Source organism: Artemia franciscana, chromosome 1 (genome assembly GCF_032884065.1).
Source record: "Artemia franciscana chromosome 1, ASM3288406v1, whole genome shotgun sequence".
NCBI classification, from domain to species: domain Eukaryota; kingdom Metazoa; phylum Arthropoda; class Branchiopoda; order Anostraca; family Artemiidae; genus Artemia; species Artemia franciscana.
The window spans coordinates 46584997-46611932 of NC_088863.1; the positions used below are offsets into that span (position 1 = coordinate 46584997).

At 34.9% G+C, this 26936-nt stretch overlaps 1 protein-coding gene and 1 long non-coding RNA gene across 2 annotated transcripts in view; one reads left to right on the forward strand and one right to left on the reverse strand.

Annotated features, from left to right (window-relative positions):
• The window catches only part of LOC136030606 (uncharacterized), a 311523-nt gene that overhangs the window by 235400 nt on the left and 49187 nt on the right, over positions 1-26936 (forward strand). The window lies entirely within an intron of this gene.
• Positions 1-26936, reverse strand: part of LOC136030586 (cytochrome b-c1 complex subunit 6, mitochondrial-like) — a 42537-nt gene that overhangs the window by 12462 nt on the left and 3139 nt on the right. Inside the window, exon 2 of the mRNA XM_065709659.1 lies at positions 2194-2238. Within this exon, the coding sequence (XP_065565731.1) occupies positions 2194-2238 (45 nt within the window). The remainder of the gene's footprint in view (positions 1-2193; positions 2239-26936) is intronic.

The following is a 26936-nucleotide window of genomic DNA, read 5'->3' on the forward strand; positions in this document are numbered from 1 at the left end:
CAAATTCATAGTGCATTTACACATTGCAGAGATCCGTCCAGATTTAGCAATCTGTGCGGGGATTCCGTCCGTTTTCGTGCTTGAAAAACTCTCTAGCTTTCCGCAACGACTTAGTCAAATTAGAACGGATTATTGGAAAGGTTTTTAAAACCATGACTGTGTATCATCAAAAACTTCATAATGTTATAACATTGGTTCAAGGCTACTCCAGCTTGTATTATTCTGCTCACCCAGGGTATAAGAAAATCAAGAAAAATTGGCGTCATTTGGCTCTCTATTGCTCAACAGCTTTCAGGAGTGTAAGAACATTATATACTTCTTGATGTTTTGAATATTGCCAATCCGGCAATATTCTTCTTTTGGAAAATATCTTCATTTTGAACACTTAGGTCACGCTGGTGCATTTATTTGAAAAATTTGCATTCAAACGTAGCGTCTTCTCGGCCATCATTCGAAAAGATACAGATGGATTTGCGCATGGATTTCCGCAATGTGTAAAATGAACCATCAAAATATTGTCCAATCCGCTTGGGATCACCTCCACGTGGTTTTCTGCATTTTTAAATTTTCCGACACGAAAAGTCAACTCCAGTACCATCTATCAATTATAAACAAAAGTATTTATTTTATTTAGGTGGTGCCGGTTCTCGGATGCCGGATACTTGGATTTTTTTCTTTGAAAATACTGAACACAATACCGCGAACATAGGTCTCAGCTTTTGACGACCCTATGATAAATACAAATATTAGTCGATAAGGCACTAACTCTTCCAGAACTCGATTCGGAAACGTACGTTTCTGAATTTGAACACAGAGGAATAGAAAAATGAAAGAAAAAAGGATATTGATACTTTTCTACATTGACAGTTTTCCTTCCCATTTTTTTGAAAAAAATTCTTCTTTGTAAAAAAGTGCTACTTCGAAAAAATTGCCACTTTTGCTAAAAAGTAGCAAAATTGCTCTCAAATTTACTGTGACCTCATTTTCAATAGTAGCATTTAAAATTACGTCAGGTACTTCCGCGACTTCGCACTGAGGCATGATAATGAACGAGTGGGTTAGGTTCAAAGAGACATTATCAGTATGTTTTGCTTTTCATTACCAATTATTCCGATTATTCCGTTCATTATCCGAATACCTTGTTTTTAATTTAGGAAAAAATACTGCAGAGAAGTATTCAAAACTTACTTTTACACAGAGAACATAGGTACAAATGCAGAAAAGGTAGAAAGAAAAATTGACAGGTATAACCAGTGTATTAACCAGTGCTGATACAATTGAAGAACCGGGACTAACAAGTAGTACCAGCAAATTCTCATGGGACAGCCACCCCATGGCATAAACCCAAACAACATTTTATAAAAGCAGAGGGCTTTGAAAGTTGGATGTCAAAACACCTAGTAATTCTTCCCTTTTAAAGTTTAGCATTGAGATGGCATCCGTTTTTACTCTATAAGAAAACAAAACTGTTTTCCATAAAATTTTTATCTTTAAAATTTATCATTTTAATTGAAATTTCAGGACAAAAGTTTCTTATTAGCCTAGATTCTGAAATTGTTAGTTATTAATTAATTATTATTGTATTGGGAAGAAAACAACCAAATTAAAGAAATATATTTTTTTTTTTAAAGAATCAGTAACATTTGCTGAGAAGATTCAATCCAGGACTTTTTCTATTCCTTAGCTTTGAATATTAATTGCTAATGGCGCAATAGTCTAAAATTCAAAATTGAATAATTCATTTCACTTCTTTTTGAACAACGGAAATGCAAAGAACCCCTGAACAAAAATCCTGGATATGGCCTTGATTCTTGCATTAGAAAGGAATAATTCAAATAATGAATAGAGGTTACAAATTCGCTACAACCAAATACAAATTTGAACTTTTTTTTACTATTAAGATCTTTGTTTTGGGTTGAGCAAATCATACGAATGTTGGGGGTTGTGAAGACATGCCTCTTCACTTCTTGAGTCTTGGAAAATATAGGGTATTACCCCCCTCCCTCCTTTGCTACCCCTGCTCTCTTAGATTTTACAGATACTTACTACAGGACTTTCACAAAAACAAATTCCATGATATTTAATTTCTAAAGTGATAAAACAGGAAATATAATTTTCTAAGATGAAAAATAATTTCAACAAGGTCCAAGAGAAATAAATTTATGTAAATAATAACATATCTAAATGTCTTACCACTAATTCCTGTTCTTCTTCTTCTTGCTGAGGTTCTTCATTTTCCTAAAAAGAAAACTTAGTATATTACAAGGATTTATTCTTAAAGCTCATCTTTGAAATTACAAAGACTAAAATTGAAATGTGAAATTAAACTAAAACACATGTCTTGAATATTGAAATACCCATTTGAGTATCAATTAAATCTCCTTTTCCCTTCTTGTGTAAATTCACTTTCTGTTGCTCTTTAAATGCCTCGTTGAATGGCTCTTGGGTATTACGGTATGTCTGTATGACTCATTGTCATCAAACAAAACAGAACAAAGTGATTAAATGCAATTTCTTAGAGCCAACCTTACATTTTTAGCAGCCTGCCTTAAAGGCCTTTTCGTGACTGGTTCAATACTATTATAAATCAGTTTAGTAAAATATTTTGTTAGATCATTTTTAATTAAATTTGAGTATAAAGAATTTAGTGAGTACTCATAAGTCTCTGTTCAAAGAAATATTATTATTTCTTTTCAGAATAATTTCGATTGATTCCCAAACCCCCTGTTTTATCCCCAAATCATTCCTGATGAGTGAAGATTTTTCAAAAAGTATCATGTGGGAGGGATTAAGAAATATATGCCAACCTAAAGCAGAATCAAAGGAGTTGTTGGTACTATTTGAAATTAATGCCTTGTCTATGTCTTTTTTATGCTGTTGTAGCCGTTTTTATGGCACTTGATGTTAACCAAGTGACATATAGCAATCGCAAATTCTGTCGTTCTGTCGGTACCGGTTTTGCTACTTTGGCACTTCAGGTAAGCTAGGACGATAAAATTTGGCCGGCGTATCAGGGACCGGACCAGATTAAATGGGAGGATTGGGGGCCCCACTAATTCGGAAAAAATAGAAAAATTGAAGTATTTTTAACTTACGAACAGTTGATCAGATCTTAATGAAATTTGATGTTTGGCAGGATATAATGTCTCAGAGCTCTTATTTTAAATCCCGACCGGATCTGATCACATTGGGAGGGGGAAACCTAAAATCTTGGAAAACACTTGGAGTGGAGGGATCGGGATGAAACATGGGGGGGGGGAAATAAGCATAAGTCCTAGATACATGATTGACATAACCGGAACAGATCCGCTCTCTTTGAGGTAATTGGGGGGGGGGGGAGTAATTCTGAAAAATTAGAAAAAATGAGGTATTTTTAATTTTTGAACGGGTGATCAGATCTCAGTGAAATTTGATACTTTGAAAGATATCGTATCTCAAAACTCTTATTTTAAATCCCGAGCGGATCTGGTGACATTGGGGGAGTTTAGGGGGGGAACCTAAAATCATGGAGAACGCTTAGAGTGGGGGGATCGAGATGAAACTTAGTGGGAAAAATAAGCAGAAGTCTTAGATACGTGATTGACATAATTGGAACGGATCCGCTCTATTTAGGGGAATTGGGGGGGGGGGGTTAATTCTAAAAAATTAGAAAAATTGAGAAATTTCAGCTGGGGTAATTGAGAAGCATATTTGTGATTTCCCTATTGAATGCCAGAAGTCTTCCCATCTTTGGTCATTTCTGTTTGTCCCTTGTTTGTAGTTGTCAAAGTGTGTTTCTATTTCTGTCGTTTCTTATCTGTTTTTCTTGATTTTTACTCTATCTTTTCCTGGGCTTTCTGCCCAGTTTTTTTTGTGATGAATTATAAATAAAATGATGATGACTATTTATTATAGCCGCAGTGTGTCATGCTTAAAGAGGTCTGGAGAATTAGCTTTTTCCCTGCGTCACTTTCGAGCCCAGAAAAGACGTTCAATTTGGAAGAATGACTCAGAGCTCAAAACTATGAAAAATCGGGCTAAATCGTAGCTCAAAGTATGAGTAGCTTGTGGCCGCCCCCTAAGGAAACAAAGTCAATATTAAACAAAGAACAAAGCTGGATTTTAAACATTCTCTTTGAAGAGTTATTTACAATGGTGCCGAATTTTAGTGGAAAAAGTGATTAGTGTCGCGAAGTTCGATAGATTGTCTATGGCTGACTAAATCCCGAGTGTATCATAGATCAATCATTATAGTAAGATTTTCGATACAGTGATATATGCAGTTCATTCTCGTTTTGCCACCCTCTGTTGTAACCTGTTGCCTAAGAAAATCACTCAAGATCATGTAGCTCCCATTTGTATTGACCGTGTCAAAAGAAGAAGTGTAGAGAGATCAATAAATCGAAATCCTATGATATTGACGGCATCGGTGCTTTTCACACCAATACCGACTCGAAGGAATTAGTTTTATCACTTGCGGCTATTTCTCCAGATGTGTTTATGATCGTCTTCAGCCCCTGATTCTTTTTTATTTGGTAACATTACGCCAATTTTGAAACGTGGTAAGGAGCCAACAAGTTGCGCATCATATAGGTCTATTACAGTTGCTTGTACATTAAGTCAAGTATTTGAATATGTTTTGCTCCCTGATCTCCTATCTAAAATAGATAATAGTTCTAATCAGTTTGGCTTCAAGGTATATATAGGATACCAAAATGCTCATTGTGCTCTAGCTTTGCTATTACTTAAAGTGCATAAAAATGGTTTTGAGGTTCGTTTTTGTGCAATCCATGTTTCAAAAGCATTTGATTCAATATGTCATAGCCAACTTTGGTATTATTTAATCCAACTTGGTGTTATTGTGTCTATTATATCAGCTCTTCGTTTTTTGTATGCTAATTCATATGTTTGACTCAAGTCAGGTGACACTTACGTTGGTAATATCCCTGTCCGTTCTGGTCTTAGGCAAGGAGGAGTCCTATCCCCGACTCTTTTTAAATGCTTGTCTTTATTCTGTTTTGCCACGTATTAGTCCACCATGTTTTTTAGGCTTAGCAAATCTTTCGTTTATTGTATATGCAGACGATTTACTTTTGATTAGCCGCACTAAATCTAGCCTAATTAAATTGACCAAGCTTGCTTCTAGGTCTTTTGAGGAATCACCCTGAAACTTAATTCTTAAAAATGTGAATATTTAGTTTTTAATACTAAACATTAAAGTTTAGTATTCGTTCATCTCTATCGGAGTTTCAATTTTGTGGGCTTAATTGTGTTAAAAGTGAACTTAGAATTGGGTGCGGCATTGTAGAGTAAAGAGAATTCTTCCAAATTCTCTTTGTTTGCGCCTAAATCTAGGTACACAATCTGAAAGGCAATTTAGTGATAGGGTTGGTTTTCAGTAATCAGTCCACATTTTAAAAGACCAAAAAACGACGTTTTTATGGCACTTGGTATATACCAAGAGACATATAGCGATCGCAATTCTGTCGGTCGGTCTGTCGGTCCCGCTTTTGCTAGTTTAGGCACTTCCAGGTAAGCTAGAACGACGAAATTTGGCAGGCGTATCAGGGACCAGACCAAACTTAAATTAGAAATTGTCGTTTCCACGATTCGACCATCTGGGGAGGGGGAGTGGAGGCGGTTAAATCGGAAAAATTAGAAAAAAATAAGGTATTTTTAACGTACGAACGGGTGATCAGATCTTGATGAAATTTGATATTTAGAATGTTATCGTGTCTCAGAGCTCTTATTATAAATCCCAGTGGAGGGATCGGGAAGAAACTTGGTGGGAAAAATAAGCAGAAGTGCTAGATACGTGATTGACATTACCGGAACGGATCCCCTCTATTTGGGGGAGTTGGCGAAGGGGGTTTAATTCTGAAAAATTAGAAAAAATGAGGCATTTTTAACTTACGAAGGAGTGATTGGATCTTAATGAAATTTCATATTTAAAAAGACCTCGTAAATCAGATCTCTTATTTTAAATCCCAATCGGATCCAGCGTCATTGGGGGGGGGGGAGTTGGGGAGAGGGTGAAAGTCTTGGGAAACACTTAAAGCGGAGAGATCAGGATGAAACCTGGTGGGAAGAATAAAAACAAGACCAAGATACGTGACTGACATAACCGGACGGGATCCACTCTCTTTGGTGAAGTTGGGGGGGGGGGAAGTTATTCGGAAAAATTAGAAAAAATGAGGTATTTGTAACTTACGAACGGGTGATGAGATCTTAATGAAATTTGATATTTAGAAGGATCTTGTGCTTTGAGCTGTTATTTTGAATCCCGGACAGATCCGGTGACATTGGGGGGAGTTGGACCGAGAAACCGGAATTCTCGGAAAACGTGAAAATTGAGGTATCTTTGTCTTAAGAATGGGTCATCGGATCTTAATGAAACGCAATATACAGAAGGATCTTATGTCTCAGATGCTCCATTTTCAATTCGAATCAGATCCACGGACATAGGGGGTTGGAGGGGGGAAACAGAAATCTTGGAAACTGGAAATCTTGAAAAACGGTTAGAGTGGAGAGATCGGGATGAAACTCGATGGGAAGAATAAGCACTAGTTATAGATACGTGATTGACATAATTGGAACAGAACCGTTCTCTTTGGGGGAACTGGGGTATGTTAAATTTGAAAAATTAGACAAATTAAGGTATTTTTAACTTAAGAACGACTGACCAGATCTTAATGAAATTTGATATTTAGAAGGAACCCACGTCTCAGAGCTCTTATTTCAAATTCCGACCATATATGTTGACATTGGGGGGAGTTGGAGGGGGGAAACCGGAAATCTTGGAAAACGCTTAGAGTGGAGAAATCAAGATGAAACTTGGTGGGTAGAATAAGCAAATGTCGTAGATACGTGATTGACGTAACCGTACTGGATCCGCTGCATATTTTTTTCTGCATATAACAATTTGCTGAGAATATATCAATCGATTGTTAATGTAATTTCAGTAGCTTAATTCTAAGCAGTTGTTATAAGCCAATTCTACTTTTTTGTGCAACAGTTTTATGCAGAAAAAAATATGTCTGTGAAGCAGGCACGGATCTAGAGTATTGATTTGGGAGGGGCTGCCGTGTTAAGAGGGAAAATTGGGACATTACCCCTCCGTCAAGAATTTCTTTCAAAATAGGTGTGTTAAGGCCGGGTTTACTACCGACGTAACTTAACAAAAGGGGAAGTTAAAACCAAGCGTCGTAGTAAGACGCTTGATGATCAACGGATAATGTTACCGCTTCCGTAAGGCAACGAGAAAATTTTTGAGGTCGAGATTACCACCATTAATTGCTACAGCCATCGATTTCCGTTCGACAATGAGAGGTGACCTCTGTCAAAGTGTAAGTTGTACAACTTTTGTCTGCGACATATCTACCGGTGGTTTATTGTAATTTTCTTCATTGTTCCGTGATGTCATAAGGGTGGGGCAATTTTGCAATATGTGACATGAATGGATAGTCGCTAGTTGCAATAATCTTTTAAACGATTTGTATTGTAAATACCCCAAGTAGGTGCTCCTCAATGGATCCGTAATGAATGCGCACTGAATATTGCAACTATAGCAACACACTTATTCATTTGTTGCTTAAGCTGGGTGATATAATTTGATCAGAAATGTGAGTGAAGGGAAAGATACAAAAATAGTATAGTATTCATTTAGTTTTGTCTTCCCTTCATATTCCATCACGTTCGGTTACGTCGACTGTAAACCTGATCCTAGAGGCTTAATGTGTATTATTTCTTGCGGCAAAATGTCCCTGTTAATCTTAAACTCATATTTTACCTCCTATAATCAAAGATATTTCTGTAAAGTGACGCACTTGGTACAGCAGAAACCAACCGTTCTATTAAATACATTTATTTAATTTTTAACATGTTAAAAGTATAAATTAATCTGAAAATTCGAAAAGGTTAAACAATTTCAAATCGTGGAGGGGGGAGGCTGAAAAGTGGGTTTGTCATCAATATGATCCTAGTAAACGGTATATGAGTTAAAGAATAGAACGGTAAAAATTGAGCTATATTAGACAATATTTGATCAGCTACATATTTTATGAAGACCAGTTTTTACTGCGGTTACAGGTATAAAGTATTAAAGTAGAAAACAAGAGCTAAGAGCTCATATGGCACTTGTGACGAGGCAAGAAGAGCTAAGAGCCAAGAGATCATATGGTATGTGCTCTAGCAAAATTCTAAGAATCAATATATTGATTTAAAAGGAAAATAAGAGGCTTAATGCCGGTCAGGATTTAAAATAAGAGCTCTGAGTCACGATGTCCTTCTAAATATCAAAATTCATTAAGATCAGATCACCCACTCGTATTTTATAAATACCTAATTTTTTCTCATTTTTCCTCTCCCTTTAGCCCCCCAGATGGTCGAATCTGGGAAAACGACTTTATCAAGTCAATTTGTGCAGCTCCCTGACACACCTACCAATTTTCATCGTCCTAGCACGTCCAGAAGCACCAAACTCGCCAAATCACTGAACCCCTCCCCCCAACTCCCCCAAAGAGAGCGAATCCAGTACGGTTCCGTCAATCAAGTATCAAGGACAATTGCTATTCTATCCACCAAGCTTCATCCTGATTCCTCCACTCCAAGTGTTTTCAAAGATTTCCCCCTCCAACTCCCCCCAATGTCAAAAGATCTGGTCGGGATTTGAAATAAGAGCTCTGGGACATGAATTCATTCTAAATACCAAATTTCATTAAGATCCGATCACCTATTCGTAAGATAAAAATACCCCAATTTTCCCGTTTTCCAAGAATTCCCGTTTTCCCTCCAACTCCCCGCAATGTCATAGGATCTGATCGGAATTTAAAATTAGATCTTTAAAGCGCAAGATCCTTCTAAATATCAAATTTCATTAAGATCTGGTCGCCTATTCGTAAGTAACAAATACCTCAATTTTCAAAATCACCCCCCCCCCAACTCCACCAAAGAGATCAGAACCGGTCTGGTTATGTCAGTCACGTGTCTTAGACAGGTTTTTATTCTTCTCATCCAGTTTCATCCTGATCTCACCGCTTTAAGTATTTTCTAAGATTTCCGGTTCCCCCCAACTGCCTCCCCCAATTACGCTGGATCCGGTTGAGATTTAAAATAAAAGATCTGAGTCACAAGGTCCTTCTAAATATGAAGTTTCATGAAGATCCGATCACTCCTTCGTAAGTTAAAAATACGTCATTTTTTGTAATTTTTCAGAATTAACTCCCCCCCCCCAATAGAGCAGATCCGTTCCAATTATATAAATAACGTATCTAAGACTTCTGCTTATTTTTCCCGCCAATCATCCCGATCCCTCCAATCTAAGCGTTTTCCATGATTTTAGGTTCCCCCACCCCAAAATCCCCCCAATGTCACCAGATCCGGTCTGGACTTAAAATAAGAGCTTTGAGACACGATATCCTTCTAAATATCAAATTTCATTTATATCCGATCACCCATTCGTAAGTTAAAAAATACCTCATTTTTTTTCTAATTTTTCAGAATTAACCCCCCCCCCAACTCCCCGACAGAGAGCGTATCCGTTCCAGTTATATCAATCATGCATCTAGGACTTCTGCTTATTTTTCCCACCAAGTTTCATTTCGATCCCTCCACTCTAAGTGTTTTCACAGTTTTAGGTTTCCCTCTCCCAACTCCCCCCAATGTTACCAGATCCGGTCGGGATTTAAAATAAGAGCTCTGAGACACGATATCCTTCTAAATATCAAATTTCATTGAGATCCCATCACCCGTTCGTAAGTTAAAAACACCTCATTTTTTCTAATTTTTAGAATTAACCCCCCCCCCCCCAACTACCGCAAAGAGAGCGGATCCGTTCAGGTTATGTCAATCATGTATCTAGCACTTGTGCTTATTTCTCCCACCAAGTTTCATCCCGATCCCTCCACTCTGTGTTTTCCAAGTTTTAGGTTTCCCCCTCCCAACTCCCCCCAATGTAGCCAGATCTGTTCGGGATTTAAAATAAGAGCTTTGAGACACGATATCCTTCTAAATATAAAATTTCATTGAGATCTGATCACCCATTCGTAAGTTAAAAATACCTCATTTTTTCTAATTTTTCAGAATTAACCCCCTCCCTCCAACTACCCCAAAGAGAGCGGATCCTTTATGGTTATGTCAATCATGTATTTAGGACTTGTGCTTATTTTTCCAACCAAGTTTCATCCCGATCCCTCCACTCTAAGTGTTTTCCAAGATTTTAGGTTTCCCCCTCCCAACTCCCCCCCCCCAATGTCACCAGATCCGGTCGGAATTTAAAATAACAGCTCTGAGACACGACATCCTTCCAAAGATCAAATTTCATTAAGATCTGATCAACCGTTCGTAAGTTAAAAATACTTCAATTTTTCTATTTTTTCCGAATTAGTGGGGCCCCCAATCCTCCCCCCCCCAGATGGTCAAATCGGGAAAACGACTATTTCTAATTTAATCTGGTCCGGTCCCTGATACGCCTGCCAAATGTCATCGTCCTAGCTTACCTGGAAGTGCCTAAAGTAGCAAAACCGGGACCGACAGAATTTGCGATTGTTATGTGTCACTTGGTTAATACCAAGTGTCATAAAATTTTTATATATTCTGGGATAATTTTACATCGTAGGTTTCAACTTAAGTATATTTCAAAGATTCATCTATAGATAATTAAGTCAGAATTAAAATTGTTAACAAACTCAACTTTTCGTTTGGATTTTCTTAGTAAAATAGTCGACGATTTTGTTTATGTCGTCTTTTATGTCCCTGTAGATGTTCATGAGCATAAGTCCTGTCAATCACTCTTCTCCCATTCGTGATCACAACCATGTTTTGCACATAGAGTCGACAAATTTGAGCAAAAACTCTACCTGAAAACGATTATTAGCACTTTTTTCTAGAAACGAATCAGAAACGAAAACAAAGGTTGAAAAGGATGCCTTTAAATTAATTTTGAACTCAGTCTTTGGTAAAAGATACCAAGTGCCATAGGCACTTCGGTAGATATCAAGTGCACTTTGGTAGATACCAAGTGCCATAACAAGTCTAAATGACATTTTGCAGGTTATATTTTGTTGTTGTTTCTTCTTGTGTATCAAGGACGGTTAAATCAGAAAAATTAGAAAAAAGGAGGTATTTTTAACTTACGAACGGGTCGTCAGATCTTAATCAAATTTAATTTTTGGAAGGATATCGTATCTCAGAGCTCTTATTTTAAATCCCAACCGAATCTGGTGACATTCGGGGGAGTTGGGGGGGTTAAAATCTTGGAAAACGCTTAGAGTGTAGGGATCGGAATGAAACTTGAAGGAAAAACAAGCACAAGTCCTAGATACGTGATTGACATAACCGGAACGTATCAGCTCTCTTTGGGGTAGTTGGGGGGGGGGGGGGGGGGGGGGGTAATTCTGAAAAATTAGAAAAAATGAGGTATTTTTAACTGACGAATGGGTGATGGGATCTCAATGAAATTTTATATTTAGAAGGATATCGTGGCTCAGAGTTCTTATATTAAATCACGACCGGATCCGGTTAAATTGGGGGGAGTTGGGGGGGGGGGGGGTGTGTGCTTAAATCTTGGAAAACACTTAAGAGTGTTAGAGTGATCGGGATGAAACTTGGTGGGAAAAATAAGCAGAAGTCCAAAATACGTGATTGACATAATCGAACGAGTCTGCTCTATTTGGGGGATTGGGGGAGGGGGGGTTGATTCTGAAAAATTAGAAAACATGACGTATTTTTAACTTACAAAGGAGTGATCGGATCTTAACAAAACTTCATATTTAGAAGGACCTTGCAACTCAGATCTCTTATTTTAAATCCAATATACTGAAGTCTGCATAATATATTCCCCAATTTAAACTCTTAAAGTGATTGAAACACCACAAAATCTCACTATCAGCCAAGAGTCTATCTGGATATACTTGCACACAGAGCTAAGAAATTAGTGTTTATCTTCTTGTATTTCAACTCCTAGAATCAAAAGATCTACTAAAAAAAATCTGAGCAGATTTTAGATAAATAAGAAACAAAAAAATCAGTAAATCTGTATATCACAGAATGAATCAAAAGGAAAAGGGCTGAATATTCTCAACTGAGAAGTCCTAGTTTGCTGAAAAAGAAGAAGAGAATTTGCTCAAGACCTCCCATTGCTCCAAACACTCCTTCACAGAACCTTGGAATATACTTAAAATTTTCTCCTGATAACCCCTTTGAGATAAATAAGATAGCTCTATTAAGGGTTGCAATCTTCCAGTTGTTAAAATCAATGTTTTTTTTAAATATTAACTGTGGTGGATCATTGCTAATAGTCCTCCAAGATTCTAAATCAGCACACATACTACTTAATTTAAAAACCCTTCTTAACATCCCAATAAAGTCTGCTCTATGGCCCCAAACCACTATCCAACAAAAAGAGTTGTGTATAACGTCCCTCCAGAAATACCTATTCTGGATACCTATCAAACAGTTCGTGGTAACGAACTGTAGTAAGGAGCGACCCGGCTCAATAGTAAACGAAACTCTAAAAAACGGAATTTCGATGCTAAGAGACATATCAAAAGAATCGGATTTTTATGCTGATTTTAAATATATAAGTTTCATCAAATTTAGTCTTTGTCATCAAAAGTTACGAGCCTGAGAAAATTTTGCCTTATTTTAGAAAATAGGGGGTAACGCCCCCTAAAAGTCATAGGATCTTAACGAAAATTACACCATCGCATTCAGCGTATCAGAGAACCCTATAGAAAAAATTTCAAGGTCCAATCTACAAAAATGTGGAATTTCGTATTTTTTGCCAGAAGACAAATTACGGGTGCGTGTTTATTTGTTTCTTTTTTGTTTTTTTTTTCCCAGGGGTCATCGTATCGACCAAGTGGTCCTAGAGTGTTGCAAAAGGGCTCATTCTAACGGAAATGAAAAGTTCTAGTGCCCTTTTTAAGTGACCAAAAAAATTGGAGGGCACCTAGGCCCCCTCCCACGCTCATTTTTCCCCAAAGTCAACAGATCAAAATTTTGAGATAGCCATTTTGTTCCGCATAGTCGAAAACCATAATAACTATGTCTTTGGGGATGACTTACCCCCCACAGTCCCTGGGGAAGGGGCTGCAAGTTACAAACTTTGACCAATGTTTACATACAGTAATGGTTACTGGGAAGTGTACCGACGTTATCAGGGGATTTTTTTGGTTTGGGTGTGGGGTTCAGGGGAGGGGGCTATATGGGAGGATCTTTCCTTGGAGGAATATTTCATGGGGGAAGAGAAATTCAATGAAAAGGGCGCAGGACTTTCTAGCATTACTATAAAAAAAAACAATGAAAATGTAAACATGAAAAAGTTTTTTCAATTGAAAGTAAGGAGAAGCATTAAAACTTAAAACGAACAGAGATTATTACGCATATGAGGGGTTCTAAGAATACTCTAGCATAAAGAGCGAGGTATTTAGGAGGAGATAAATACTTCGCTCTTTATGCTAATTTTTTTTTAAATACTTTCAACTATTTATTCTACGGCCTTTCTGATTCAGGGGTCATTCTTAAAGAATTGGGATAAAACAAGATTTAGTGTGAAGAGCGAGGTATTAACGAGGGGACCAACCCCCTCATATATATAATCAAAAATATAAGAATATAAAAGTTTGTTACGTAAGTTAATTCTTAAGTTACGTATTTTTTTTACTAATAAAAACGTTCGTTAAAAATAAAAGATTTAGTTGCCTTTTTAAGTAACCGAAAAATTGGAGGGCAACTAGACCTCCTTCCCCACCCCTTATTTCTCAAAATCGTCTGATCAAAACTAAGAGAAGCCATTTAGCCAAAAAAAGAATTAATATGCAAATTTCATTTTTATAATTTATGTACGGAGAGCCAAAATCAGACATGCATTAATTCAAAAACTTTCAGAAATTAAATAAAAAAAACAAGTTTTTTTTAATGAAAGTAAGGAGCGACATTAAAACTTAAAACGAACAGAATTACTCCGTATATGAAAGGGGCTTTTCCTCCTCGACACCCCCGCTCCTTGCGCTAAAGTTTGATTCTTTCTCGCAACTCTACTAAAAAACTTTAGCGTAAGGAGCGGGGTGTCGAGGAGGAAAAGCCCCTTTCATATACGGAGTAATTTCTGTTCGTTTTAAGTTTTAATGTCGCTCCTTACTTTCATTTAAAAAAACTTGTTTTTTTATTTAATACCTATATAGGAGCTAAAGGAACGGTTCTCTGACATAACTGGTAACCCAATCCTAGTTGCAGATGTCACCCAACTAGGAAAACCAGATGCTAATGGCTGAATTCAAGCAAGTCTTTCTTATTCTTGCTCAGAGAAAAGAACAAAATCCTAGGCTAGATATTCCTCTTTGGACAAACAAAACCCCACAAGCCCTGCAAACCAAAAACACTCCAATGCCAAAAAATGTCTTAAACTAGGACACACAACAAACCAATGCAGTGAAATCTTACAAGCCTCAGTAAATGTAAAAGTTTCCATTCTAAAGGAATGGCAAATTGAAAAATGATCAGCCTATATATATATATATATATATATATATATATATATATATATATATATATATATATATATATATATATATATATATATATATATATATATATATATATATATATATATATATATATATATATATATATATATATATATATATATATATATAATATATATATATATATATATATATATATATATATATATATATATATATATATATATATATATATATATATATATATATATTATATATATATATATATATATATATATATATATATATATATATATATATATATATATATATATATATATATATATATATATATATATATATATATATAATATATATATATATATATATATATATATATATATATATATATATATATATATATATATATATATATATATATATATATATATATATATATATATATATATATATATATATATATATATATATATATATATATATATATATATATATATATATATATATATATATAATATATATATATATATATATATATATATATATATATATATATATATATATATATATATATATATATATATATATATATATATATATATATATATATATATATATATATATATATATATATATATATATATATATATATATATATATATATATATATATATATATATATATATATATATATATATATTATATATATATATATATATATATATATATATATATATATATATATATATATATATATATATATATATATATATATATATACCTGTTGTTTAAGTTGAATCTTAAGCAATATAGTTGGTTTTTATGGCACATGGTATTTACCAAGTGACATATAGCAATTGCAAATTCTGTCTGTTTGTTGGTCTGTCTGTCTTGGTTTTGCTAGTTTAGACACTTCCAGATAAACAAGGAAAATGAAATTTGGCTGGTGTATCAGGGTCCAGACCAGATTAAATTACAAATAGTTGTTTTCCTGAATTGACCTGGAGAATGGCTAATTTTGAAAAATTAGAAAAAATGAGATATTTTTGTGAGATATTTGCAATTAGATCTTAATGAAATTTGATATTTAGAAGGATATTATGTCTCAGAGCTCTTATTTTAAATCCTGACTGGATCTAGTGACATTTGGAGAAATTTTGGGGGACTGGAAATCTTGGAAAATGCTTAGAGTAGAGAGATCAGGATGAAATTTGATGAAAAGAATAAGCACAAGTCCAAGACACATGACTGACATAACCAGACCTTATCTGCTCTCTTTGGGGGAGTTGGGGGTATGTGTAATAAATCAGGTATTTGTAACTTATGAATGGTTGATAAGATCTTAATGAAATTTGACATTTTGAAGGATAGATAGATAGATAGGTGTATTTTAAAGCCAAATATACTGCCATGAACACAGTAAAAAACAAAAGACACAAATGATGTAAACTTTGATCAGCATTCATCATAAAACACTTAAATGAAACACTGCATTAATCTAATATTATTACTTAATACTTGAAAAAAGGGTCATTGAAAAGAACACTTAATGCTTGGAACAATTCATAAATAAAACATTGCATTTACCTTATACTGAAATTTTTTATTTATTTATTATTATTTTTTTTATTTAACAAAATTTCCAGATACCTTGCTACTCTACAAATAAACTGAGGCAACATACTATTTAAGACACCTGGAAGTATCAACTTATTATTTCCAAATATCCCCAATGCACTAAATAATCCTCTTTAACTCTGAAAAGCAGGCAAGTATATTTGTCTTCATTGATAAATCTTTTTTTAGAATGTTTTATAAGTCTTGCACTAGTTGGCAGGCAGTTAGCCCCAAGCTGCATCCACAATGTCAAATATCTAGCTGGTAAATTCAGCTTAAAGTAGAACTCCTGCCCATAAACCACCTTAACATCTTTGTAAAACTTTAATGTTTCTGATTTTTTTTTATCTCCTCACTCCATTTTTGAATCATTTGATTCTCTAGTACTATCTTAATCTCATTCTCCCAATTTGTATTTATATCTATTGGTCTTCTGCCTTCTTTCCAAACAAAGGAAAATTCTGTTTTGTCTAAAATATCTTTTATTTTTAGTGGCCATGATCTTTTTTCCCCTACAAGAGTAAATCTTTATATGCTGCCTTAAGCAACCTGTCACTCAGTAACTGGACAACTTTCAACCAAAATTTAATCATCAAGACTAGTCTATAATTTATTAGTGGCCATATGCCTAGATTGCCATTTAACAACTGGGAATGAGTTGTTCTATGCAGCCCAAACAATCTCTTAAAGCACCCTAATTGAATACTCCCTATCTGAGCTGCTCTCTCATGCCCCCAAATCTCTGCTCTGTAATGTAGAATGGGTATTATTCTTGATAAAAAGACCCTTTTATGTAATGACACATTCTTTATTCCCATTACATTATTCCAGAAAATTGTAAACATTGCTGCTCTTCCCTGGTTTAACATTCCCTTTGTATGAGAATACCATCTTCCATTACTTTGAAAAATATATCCAAGATACTTAATTTTATGCACAACTTGTATCTCCTCTCCCTTAAACCAAAATTTACTTTCACATTTATCATTCCTCTTGTTAAATATAATCATTTTGATTTTTGAACATTTACCTGCAGGCACTTCATCTTTAGATAATCATCTGTTAAATCCAGGAGCTTCTGTAAGTTATTTACCAAATTCGCCACTAGAGCAATGTCATTTGCAAACAACAACACTGAGAAGTTTATATTCCCTTAATCTCACTGTTGGAGCCCATTTTTTTGCTAAAAATTCAACAATTATCATTAATAAAAAGACCAAAAAGTCAAGGTGACAAGGCACTTCCCTGCTTTACTCCTTTCTTAACTTTAAAAGGTGTCAGAATACCCAACCCACATACTCTTACTATTGAACTCGTTTCAACATACATATTTACAACCAAACAAATGAAACAAGAATGTAGCCCCACATCATGTAGGCTTTTTTTAAGCAGAACTCTATTGACATTATCAAACACTTTTTTTAAGTCCAAAAATGCAACATATAACTTATTTTTTTCTGGATCCATACTTTTCCATTAATCCACTTAAAATAAAGACTATCCATAGTACTATAACCTTTTCTAAAACCTCCCTGTTCTTCTTTCATGACTCCAATACCCTCCAGCCAATCATTTAACCAGCTATTTAAAATCTTCTCTAAGATTTTGCTAAGTATAGGAGCTAAGGCTATCAGCTTGTAACTCTCATGTTCCCTGGCACTCCACTCTTTAAATATAGATACATTATCAATATCCTTCATGTAGAAGGCCATACTCCATCACTAATAATTCTATTAAATATGTAAACTAACACAGGTAATATCAGGATATTTTGCTTCAGGGCTCTTGTTGTAAATCTCAACCAGATCTTGCAGCATTCAGGGGAGTGGGAGGGGGAACCAGAGATCTTGAAAAATGTAAAAATTTAGGTATCTTTATCTTATGAATGGGTTATCAGATCTTAATTAAACTTGATATATAGAAAGATCTAATGTTTCAGGTGCTCCATTTTCAATTTGAATCAGATCCAGGGACATAGGGGGGTGGAGGGGGGGAAAAGAAATCTTGGAAAACACTTGGAGTGGAGAGACTGGGATGAAACTTGATGGGAAGAATTAGCACAAGTTCTAGATATGTCATTGACATAATATGAACAGCTCCACACTCTTTGGGGAAATTGGGGGGGGGGGATTTCCAGTGCTTTGGCAAGTTCAAAACCCGTGGATGTGCTAAGACAATGAAAATTGGTAGATGTGTCAGGGACCTGCACAAATTGACTTGATAACAGTCATTTCCCCAATTTGAACACCTGGGGGTTGAAGAAAGAGGAAAAAATTAGGTATTTTTAATTTACAAGTGGTTGATTGGATCTTAAGACATTTTGATATTTAGAAGGACTTCATGTCTCAAAGCTCTTATTTTAAATCCCAGCCAGTGTTAAGCCTCTGATTTTCCTTTTAAATCAATCTACTGATTCTTAGAATTTTGCTGGAGCTCATGCCATATGAGCTCTTAGCTCTTGTTTTTTTCCAAGTTTAGGAAATATATTTTTAGATCTCTGAAACCTTGTTTCTTCTTCTTGTTCATCTGTTTCAGCAAACAAGGGTTTTCAGTCAAGACTATTAAGCCCAATTCCCTTTGATTCACTCTGTGGGATGAACAGAGCCACTGATTTGGTTGCTTCTTATTTATCTTGAATCTGCTCAGATTTCTTTCGGTAAATCTTTTGATTCTAGGAGTTGAAATATACGAAGATAAACACTGATTTCGGAGCTCTGTGTGCAGGTATAGTCAGAGTGACTCTTAGCTGATAGTGAGATTTTGGTGTGTTTGAAGCACTTGAACAGTTCACATTGCAGGATATACTGTGAAGACATCAGCATATTACTTTCAAATAGGCAATGGTCAATCGTCTCATTTTTTGAATTACAATACCTGCAAAGAGGGGGAAGAGGGAACTGATATGAAAATGCCTGAACATTTAGCCCATCTGAGCCAGACCAAATTCTATGATACACTTTAGAAAGTTTTGAGAAAATTTTTCAAAAAGTGTCTTTTACAACTTTGAATATCCAATCTCAAAGGTGTTGCCAGTTGCCCATAGTACCAGATCATCAGCATATTGTAAATTTGTGTGTTGGAGGTTCATTTTTTTTAGGGAAATAGGGAGAAGAGGGGGTAGCTCAGGACTGCACCCTAGAAGACCTTTGGATATTGTAGTTTTGGGTAAGGAGGCTGAACCTACACAAACAATGAAATTTTGATTTTCTATGAAAGATCTTATAAAGGATACTAGCTTGGGGGGTAATCCAAGACTTGCAAGTTTAGCTAAAAGGATCTGCTGGTTAACATTGTCATATGTCCCTTGAAAGTATAGGAATGCAACAAATAGGACATTATTTTTGGATAGGGATTCATTTATTGCATTTTTTAACAATATAAAAGTATCTGTTGAGGAGTGGTGTTTCCTGAAACTAGTTTGAGTGAGAGGTATCATATTATTCTTCTCAACAATCCAATGCAGTCAATGGTAAATTATTTTTCCATTACTCCTCCCAGCACAGGAGTATTCGTTATAGGCCTGTAAGACTTATTTTAGGGTTTATTTTTCTTTAATACTGGTAGGAAAGATGAACATTTCCTAATATTGGGGAATGTGGATATAGTCCATGCATGGTTATAGCAATTTAGGAGTTCCTGTTTATAAGAAGTGGTAAGATTCTTTATCCATGTAGGGTGTATGTTATTGTAGCTACTAGTAGCCTTAGCCCTAATATCTTGTATTGCATTATTCAGTTCATGAATTGAGAATGGACAGGTTATATACTCTGATCCTGGGCAAGACTTATATATTGGATTTATTGAGATTGGGGTGGGGATGTTATTATTTGATGTTAGCTTTTTTTCAGAAAAAAAGTTGCAAATAATTTCGCCTTTTCATTATCATTGTCATAATGTGTATTATAATATAGTAGCTCATACTGTAGTGGGTTAGGGAATGTTTTTTTTTTCACCACAGATGCTCTTCTAGCTGCCTTTTTTGTTCTTCCTTTCATTTGGCATTCTTTTGTCTACTATGCTTTAGGGGTGTGTTTAGGGGTTGTGTTGCTGGATGTTGTCTTGGGGATAGTATAATGAGCTGTATTTGTTAGTATGGATGCCACAGCTTCAGCATGTGTGTCAGGTGTTACTAGGGAAATATGTGATTCCTGGGTGAGATTTGAAATTTAATCATTAAGCTTTTTTTTGAAAGTAGTCCAATTTGCTTTAGTGTTAATATATTTGCGGATATGTGGCAAAACTTTACCTGGTTTATTTAATGAGGAAACTATAGAAAAGGGCTCTTTGCAAATGTTATAAATTATCTGTATATGCATTTTATTCAAAATATTTATTGACACAATTTTTAGGTCAATTGTGCAAAATTTGCCACTTTTGGGGTTAAAATATGTATTTAGATTTGGAGGGGTAGTAACTGCTAATTCAGTCTTATTTGATATGAAACTTTCAATAAGCTTACCAGCTTTATTTACTGACTCATCCCCCCACAGAAGACAGTGGGCATTAAAATCTCTACGAATAACTGTGTTTTTTAGCATATTAGAATTAGTTATATAACTGAAGAAATCTATGACATCTGTAGTTTGGCTGTTAGGTTTGCAAAAGCTTATTATGTAAGTCTTGGTAAGCCAAATATACATTTCAATTGCATCAACATCATGTAAAAATTCTGGACTGTTAATGTCAAAAAATCTGATGTTTCTGTTTATTATTAAAGCTACACCACCTCCTTTTCTCTCTGAAGACCTATCCTTTCTCAGTATAGTATATCCTTGAGACTTAATTTGTTGGTTTTGGATACACGGGTTTCCTGAAGACAAGCAATATCAATGGAACTTTATTCATAAATGATATTAGTTTGTTTAACTTATTTTCTGAAAGTGATCATACATTCCAATGAAGTATTGATATGTGCTGCTTTGTTGCTTTAATTTCCATATGACCCTGTGCCAATGTTTAGCTTTGCTAGGAGTAATGCAATATCCTTGTTTGCTTGGATAAGCGTGTGATTGGGTAGCTACATGTTTGCCAATTCATTTATTATTTTTGCTTTCTTTGGCTGTTGTAGGTTCATGGACTGAATTGCACTAGAATTTAGTATAAACAGGCATATTTATGTGTTAGCTTGTTTGGATTTTCATCTGGCTTGTCATTAATTAGGGGATTGATTCCTGTTAAAGTTCTGATTCATTTCTGAGTGGAGGGGTGGCCAGACTCACCTTCTATCTCTTATATCACCTTCTAGGAATGTGCACTGGGGTGTTTTGAGGAAGAAGTATTGTGGGGAGTCTAAGTTTAGTGTGATTGGGCTGCATTTGCTTCCAGAGCTGCAAATTGAGTAAGGTATAGCTTTCTCTGTTGATTTTTGAAGTGTAAGTTCTCATTTTTTATATGTAGGGCATAGTTATTTATTGGAAGAATCATGTGGGCTTTATTTATATATATATATATATATATATATATATATATATATATATATATATATATATATATATATATATATATATATATATATATATATATATATATATATATATATATATATATATATATATATATATATATATATATATATATATATATATATATATATATATATATATATATATATATATATATATATATATATATATATATATATATATATATATATAAATAAAGCCCACATGATTCTTCCAATAAATAACTATGCCCTACATATAAAAAATGAGAACTTACACTTCAAAAATCAACAGAGAAAGCTATACCTTACTCAATTTGCAGCTCTGGAAGCAAATGCAGCCCAATCACACTAAACTTAGACTCCCCACAATACTTCTTCCTCAAAACACCCCAGTGCACATTCCTAGAAGGTGATATAAGAGATAGAAGGTGAGTCTGGCCACCCCTCCACTCAGAAATGAATCAGAACTTTAACAGGAATCAATCCCCTAATTAATGACAAGCCAGATGAAAATCCAAACAAGCTAACACATAAATATGCCTGTTTATACTAAATTCTAGTGCAATTCAGTCCATGAACCTACAACAGCCAAAGAAAGCAAAAATAATAAATGAATTGGCAAACATGTAGCTACCCAATCACACGCTTATCCAAGCAAACAAGGATATTGCATTACTCCTAGCAAAGCTAAACATTGGCACAGGGTCATATGGAAATTAAAGCAACAAAGCAGCACATATCAATACTTCATTGGAATGTATGATCACTTTCAGAAAATAAGTTAAACAAACTAATATCTTTTATGAATAAAGTTCCATTGATATTGCTTGTCTTCAGGAAACCCGTGTATCCAAAACCAACAAATTAAGTCTCAAGGATATACTATACTGAGAAAGGATAGGTCTTCAGAGAGAAAAGGAGGTGGTGTAGCTTTAATAATAAACAGCAACATCAGATTTTTTGACATTAACAGTCCAGAATTTTTACATGATGTTGATGCAATTGAAATGTATATTTGGCTTACCAAGACTTACATAATAAGCTTTTGCAAACCTAACAGCCAAACTACAGATGTCATAGATTTCTTCAGTTATATAACTAATTCTAATATGCTAAAAAACACAGTTATTTGTAGAGATTTTAATGCCCACTGTCTTCTGTGGGGGGATGAGTCAGTAAATAAAGCTGGTAAGCTTATTGAAAGTTTCATATCAAATAAGACTGAATTAGCAGTTACTACCCCTCCAAATCTAAATACATATTTTAACCCCAAAAGTGGCAAATTTTGCACAATTGACCTAAAAATTGTGTCAATAAATATTTTGAATAAAATGCATATACAGATAATTTATAACATTTGCAAAGAGCCCTTTTCTATAGTTTCCTCATTAAATAAACCAGGTAAAGTTTTGCCACATATCCGCAAATATATTAACACTAAAGCAAATTGGACTACTTTCAAAAAAAAGCTTAATGATTAAATTTCAATTCTCACCCAGGAATCACATATTTCCCTAGTAACACCTGACACACATGCTGAAGCTGTGGCATCCATTCTAACAAATACAGCTCATTATACTATCCCCAAGACAACATCCAGCAACACAACCCCTAAACACACCCCTAAAGCATAGTAGACAAAAGAATGCCAAATGAAAGGAAGAACAAAAAAGGCAGCTAGAAGAGCATCTGTGGTGAAAAAAAAAACATTCCCTAACCCACTACAGTATGAGCTACTATATTATAATACACATTATGACAATGATAATGAAAAGGCGAAATTATTTGCAACTTTTTTTCTGAAAAAAAGCTAACATCAAATAATAACATCCCCACCCCAATCTCAATAAATCCAATATATAAGTCTTGCCCAGGATCAGAGTATATAACCTGTCCATTCTCAATTCATGAACTGAATAATGCAATACAAGATATTAGGGCTAAGGCTACTAGTAGCTACAATAACATACACCCTACATGGATAAAGAATCTTACCACTTCTTATAAACAGGAACTCCTAAATTGCTATAACCATGCATGGACTATATCCACATTCCCCAATATTAGGAAATGTTCATCTTTCCTACCAGTATTAAAGAAAAATAAACCCTAAAATAAGTCTTACAGGCCTATAACGAATACTCCTGTGCTGGGAGGAGTAATGGAAAAATAATTTACCATTGACTGCATTGGATTGTTGAGAAGAATAATATGATACCTCTCACTCAAACTAGTTTCAGGAAACACCACTCCTCAACAGATACTTTTATATTGTTAAAAAATGCAATAAATGAATCCCTATCCAAAAATAATGTCCTATTTGTTGCATTCCTATACTTTCAAGGGACATATGACAATGTTAACCAGCAGATCCTTTTAGCTAAACTTGCAAGTCTTGGATTACCCCCCAAGCTAGTATCCTTTATAAGATCTTTCATAGAAAATCAAAATTTCATTGTTTGTGTAGGTTCAGCCTCCTTACCCAAAACTACAATATCCAAAGGTCTTCTAGGGTGCAGTCCTGAGCTACCCCCTCTTCTCCCTATTTCCCTAAAAAAAATGAACCTCCAACACACAAATTTACAATATGCTGATGATCTGGTACTATGGGCAACTGGCAACACCTTTGAGATTGGATATTCAAAGTTGTAAAAGACACTTTTTGAAAAATTTTCTCAAAACTTTCTAAAGTGTATCATAGAATTTGGTCTGGCTCAGATGGGCTAAATGTTCAGGCATTTTCATATCAGTTCCCTCTTCCCCCTCTTTGCAGGTATTGTAATTCAAAAAATGAGACGATTGACCATTGCCTATTTGAAAGTAATATGCTGATGTCTTCACAGTATATCCTGCAATGTGAACTGTTCAAGTGCTTCAAACACACCAAAATCTCACTATCAGCTAAGAGTCAATCTGACTATACCTGTACACAGAGCTTCGAAATCAGTGTTTGTCTTCTTATATTTCAACTCTTAGAATCAAAAGATCTACTGAAAGAAATCTGAGCAGATTCAAGATAAATAAGAAGCAACCAAATCAGTAGCTCTGTTCATCCCACAGAGTGAATCAAAGGGAATTGGGCTTAATAGTCTTGACTGAAAACCCTTGTTTGCTGAAACAGATGAACAAGAAGAAGAAACAAGGTTTCAGAGATCTAAAAATATATTTCCTAAACTTGGAAAAAAACAAGAGCTAAGAGCTCATATGGCATGAGCTCCAGCAAAATTCTAAGAATCAGTAGATTGATTTAAAAGGAAAATCAGAGGCTTAACACTGGCTGGGATTTAAAATAAGAGCTTTGAGACATGAAGTCCTTCTAAATATCAAAATGTCTTAAGATCCAATCAACCACTTGTAAATTAAAAATACCTAATTTTTTCCTCTTTCTTCAACCCCCAGGTGTTCAAATTGGGGAAATGACTGTTATCAAGTCAATTTGTGCAGGTCCCTGACACATCTACCAATTTTCATTGTCTTAGCACATCCACGGGTTTTGAACTTGCCAAAGCACTGGAAATCCCCCCCCCCAATTTCCCCAAAGAGTGTGGAGCTGTTCATATTATGTCAATGACATATCTAGAACTTGTGCTAATTCTTCCCATCAAGTTTCATCCCAGTCTCTCCACTCCAAGTGTTTTCCAAGATTTCTTTTCCCCCCCTCCAGCCCCCTATGTCCCTGGATCTGATTCAAATTGAAAATGGAGCACCTGAAACATTAGATCTTTCTATATATCAAGTTTAATTAAGATCTGATAACCCATTCATAAGATAAAGATACCTAAATTTTTACATTTTTCAAGATCTCTGGTTCCCCCTCCCACTCCCCTGAATGCTGCAAGATCTGGTTGAGATTTACAACAAGAGCCCATGCCTATTTGAAAGTAATATGCTGATGTCTTCACAGTATATCCTGCAATGTGAACTGTTCAAGTGCTTCAAACACACCAAAATCTCACTATCAGCTAAGAGTCAATCTGACTATACCTGTACACAGAGCTTCGAAATCAGTGTTTGTCTTCTTATATTTCAACTCTTAGAATCAAAAGATCTACTGAAAGAAATCTGAGCAGATTCAAGATAAATAAGAAGCAACCAAATCAGTAGCTCTGTTCATCCCACAGAGTGAATCAAAGGGAATTGGGCTTAATAGTCTTGACTGAAAACCCTTGTTTGCTGAAACAGATGAACAAGAAGAAGAAACAAGGTTTCAGAGATCTAAAAATATATTTCCTAAACTTGGAAAAAAACAAGAGCTAAGAGCTCATATGGCATGAGCTCCAGCAAAATTCTAAGAATCAGTAGATTGATTTAAAAGGAAAATCAGAGGCTTAACACTGGCTGGGATTTAAAATAAGAGCTTTGAGACATGAAGTCCTTCTAAATATCAAAATGTCTTAAGATCCAATCAACCACTTGTAAATTAAAAATACCTAATTTTTTCCTCTTTCTTCAACCCCCAGGTGTTCAAATTGGGGAAATGACTGTTATCAAGTCAATTTGTGCAGGTCCCTGACACATCTACCAATTTTCATTGTCTTAGCACATCCACGGGTTTTGAACTTGCCAAAGCACTGGAAATCCCCCCCCCCCAATTTCCCCAAAGAGTGTGGAGCTGTTCATATTATGTCAATGACATATCTAGAACTTGTGCTAATTCTTCCCATCAAGTTTCATCCCAGTCTCTCCACTCCAAGTGTTTTCCAAGATTTCTTTTCCCCCCCTCCAGCCCCCTATGTCCCTGGATCTGATTCAAATTGAAAATGGAGCACCTGAAACATTAGATCTTTCTATATATCAAGTTTAATTAAGATCTGATAACCCATTCATAAGATAAAGATACCTAAATTTTTACATTTTTCAAGATCTCTGGTTCCCCCTCCCACTCCCCTGAATGCTGCAAGATCTGGTTGAGATTTACAACAAGAGCCCTGAAGCAAAATATCCTGATATTACCTGTGTTAGTTTACATATTTAATAGAATTATTAGTGATGGAGTATGGCCTTCTACATGAAGGATATTGATAATGTATCTATATTTAAAGAGTGGAGTGCCAGGGAACATGAGAGTTACAAGCTGATAGCCTTAGCTCCTATACTTAGCAAAATCTTAGAGAAGATTTTAAATAGCTGGTTAAATGATTGGCTGGAGGGTATTGGAGTCATGAAAGAAGAACAGGGAGGTTTTAGAAAAGGTTATAGTACTATGGATAGTCTTTATTTTAAGTGGATTAATGGAAAAGTATGGATCCAGAAAAAAATAAGTTATATGTTGCATTTTTGGACTTAAAAAAAGTGTTTGATAATGTCAATAGAGTTCTGCTTAAAAAAAGCCTACATGATGTGGGGCTACATTCTTGTTTCATTTGTTTGGTTGTAAATATGTATGTTGAAACGAGTTCAATAGTAAGAGTATG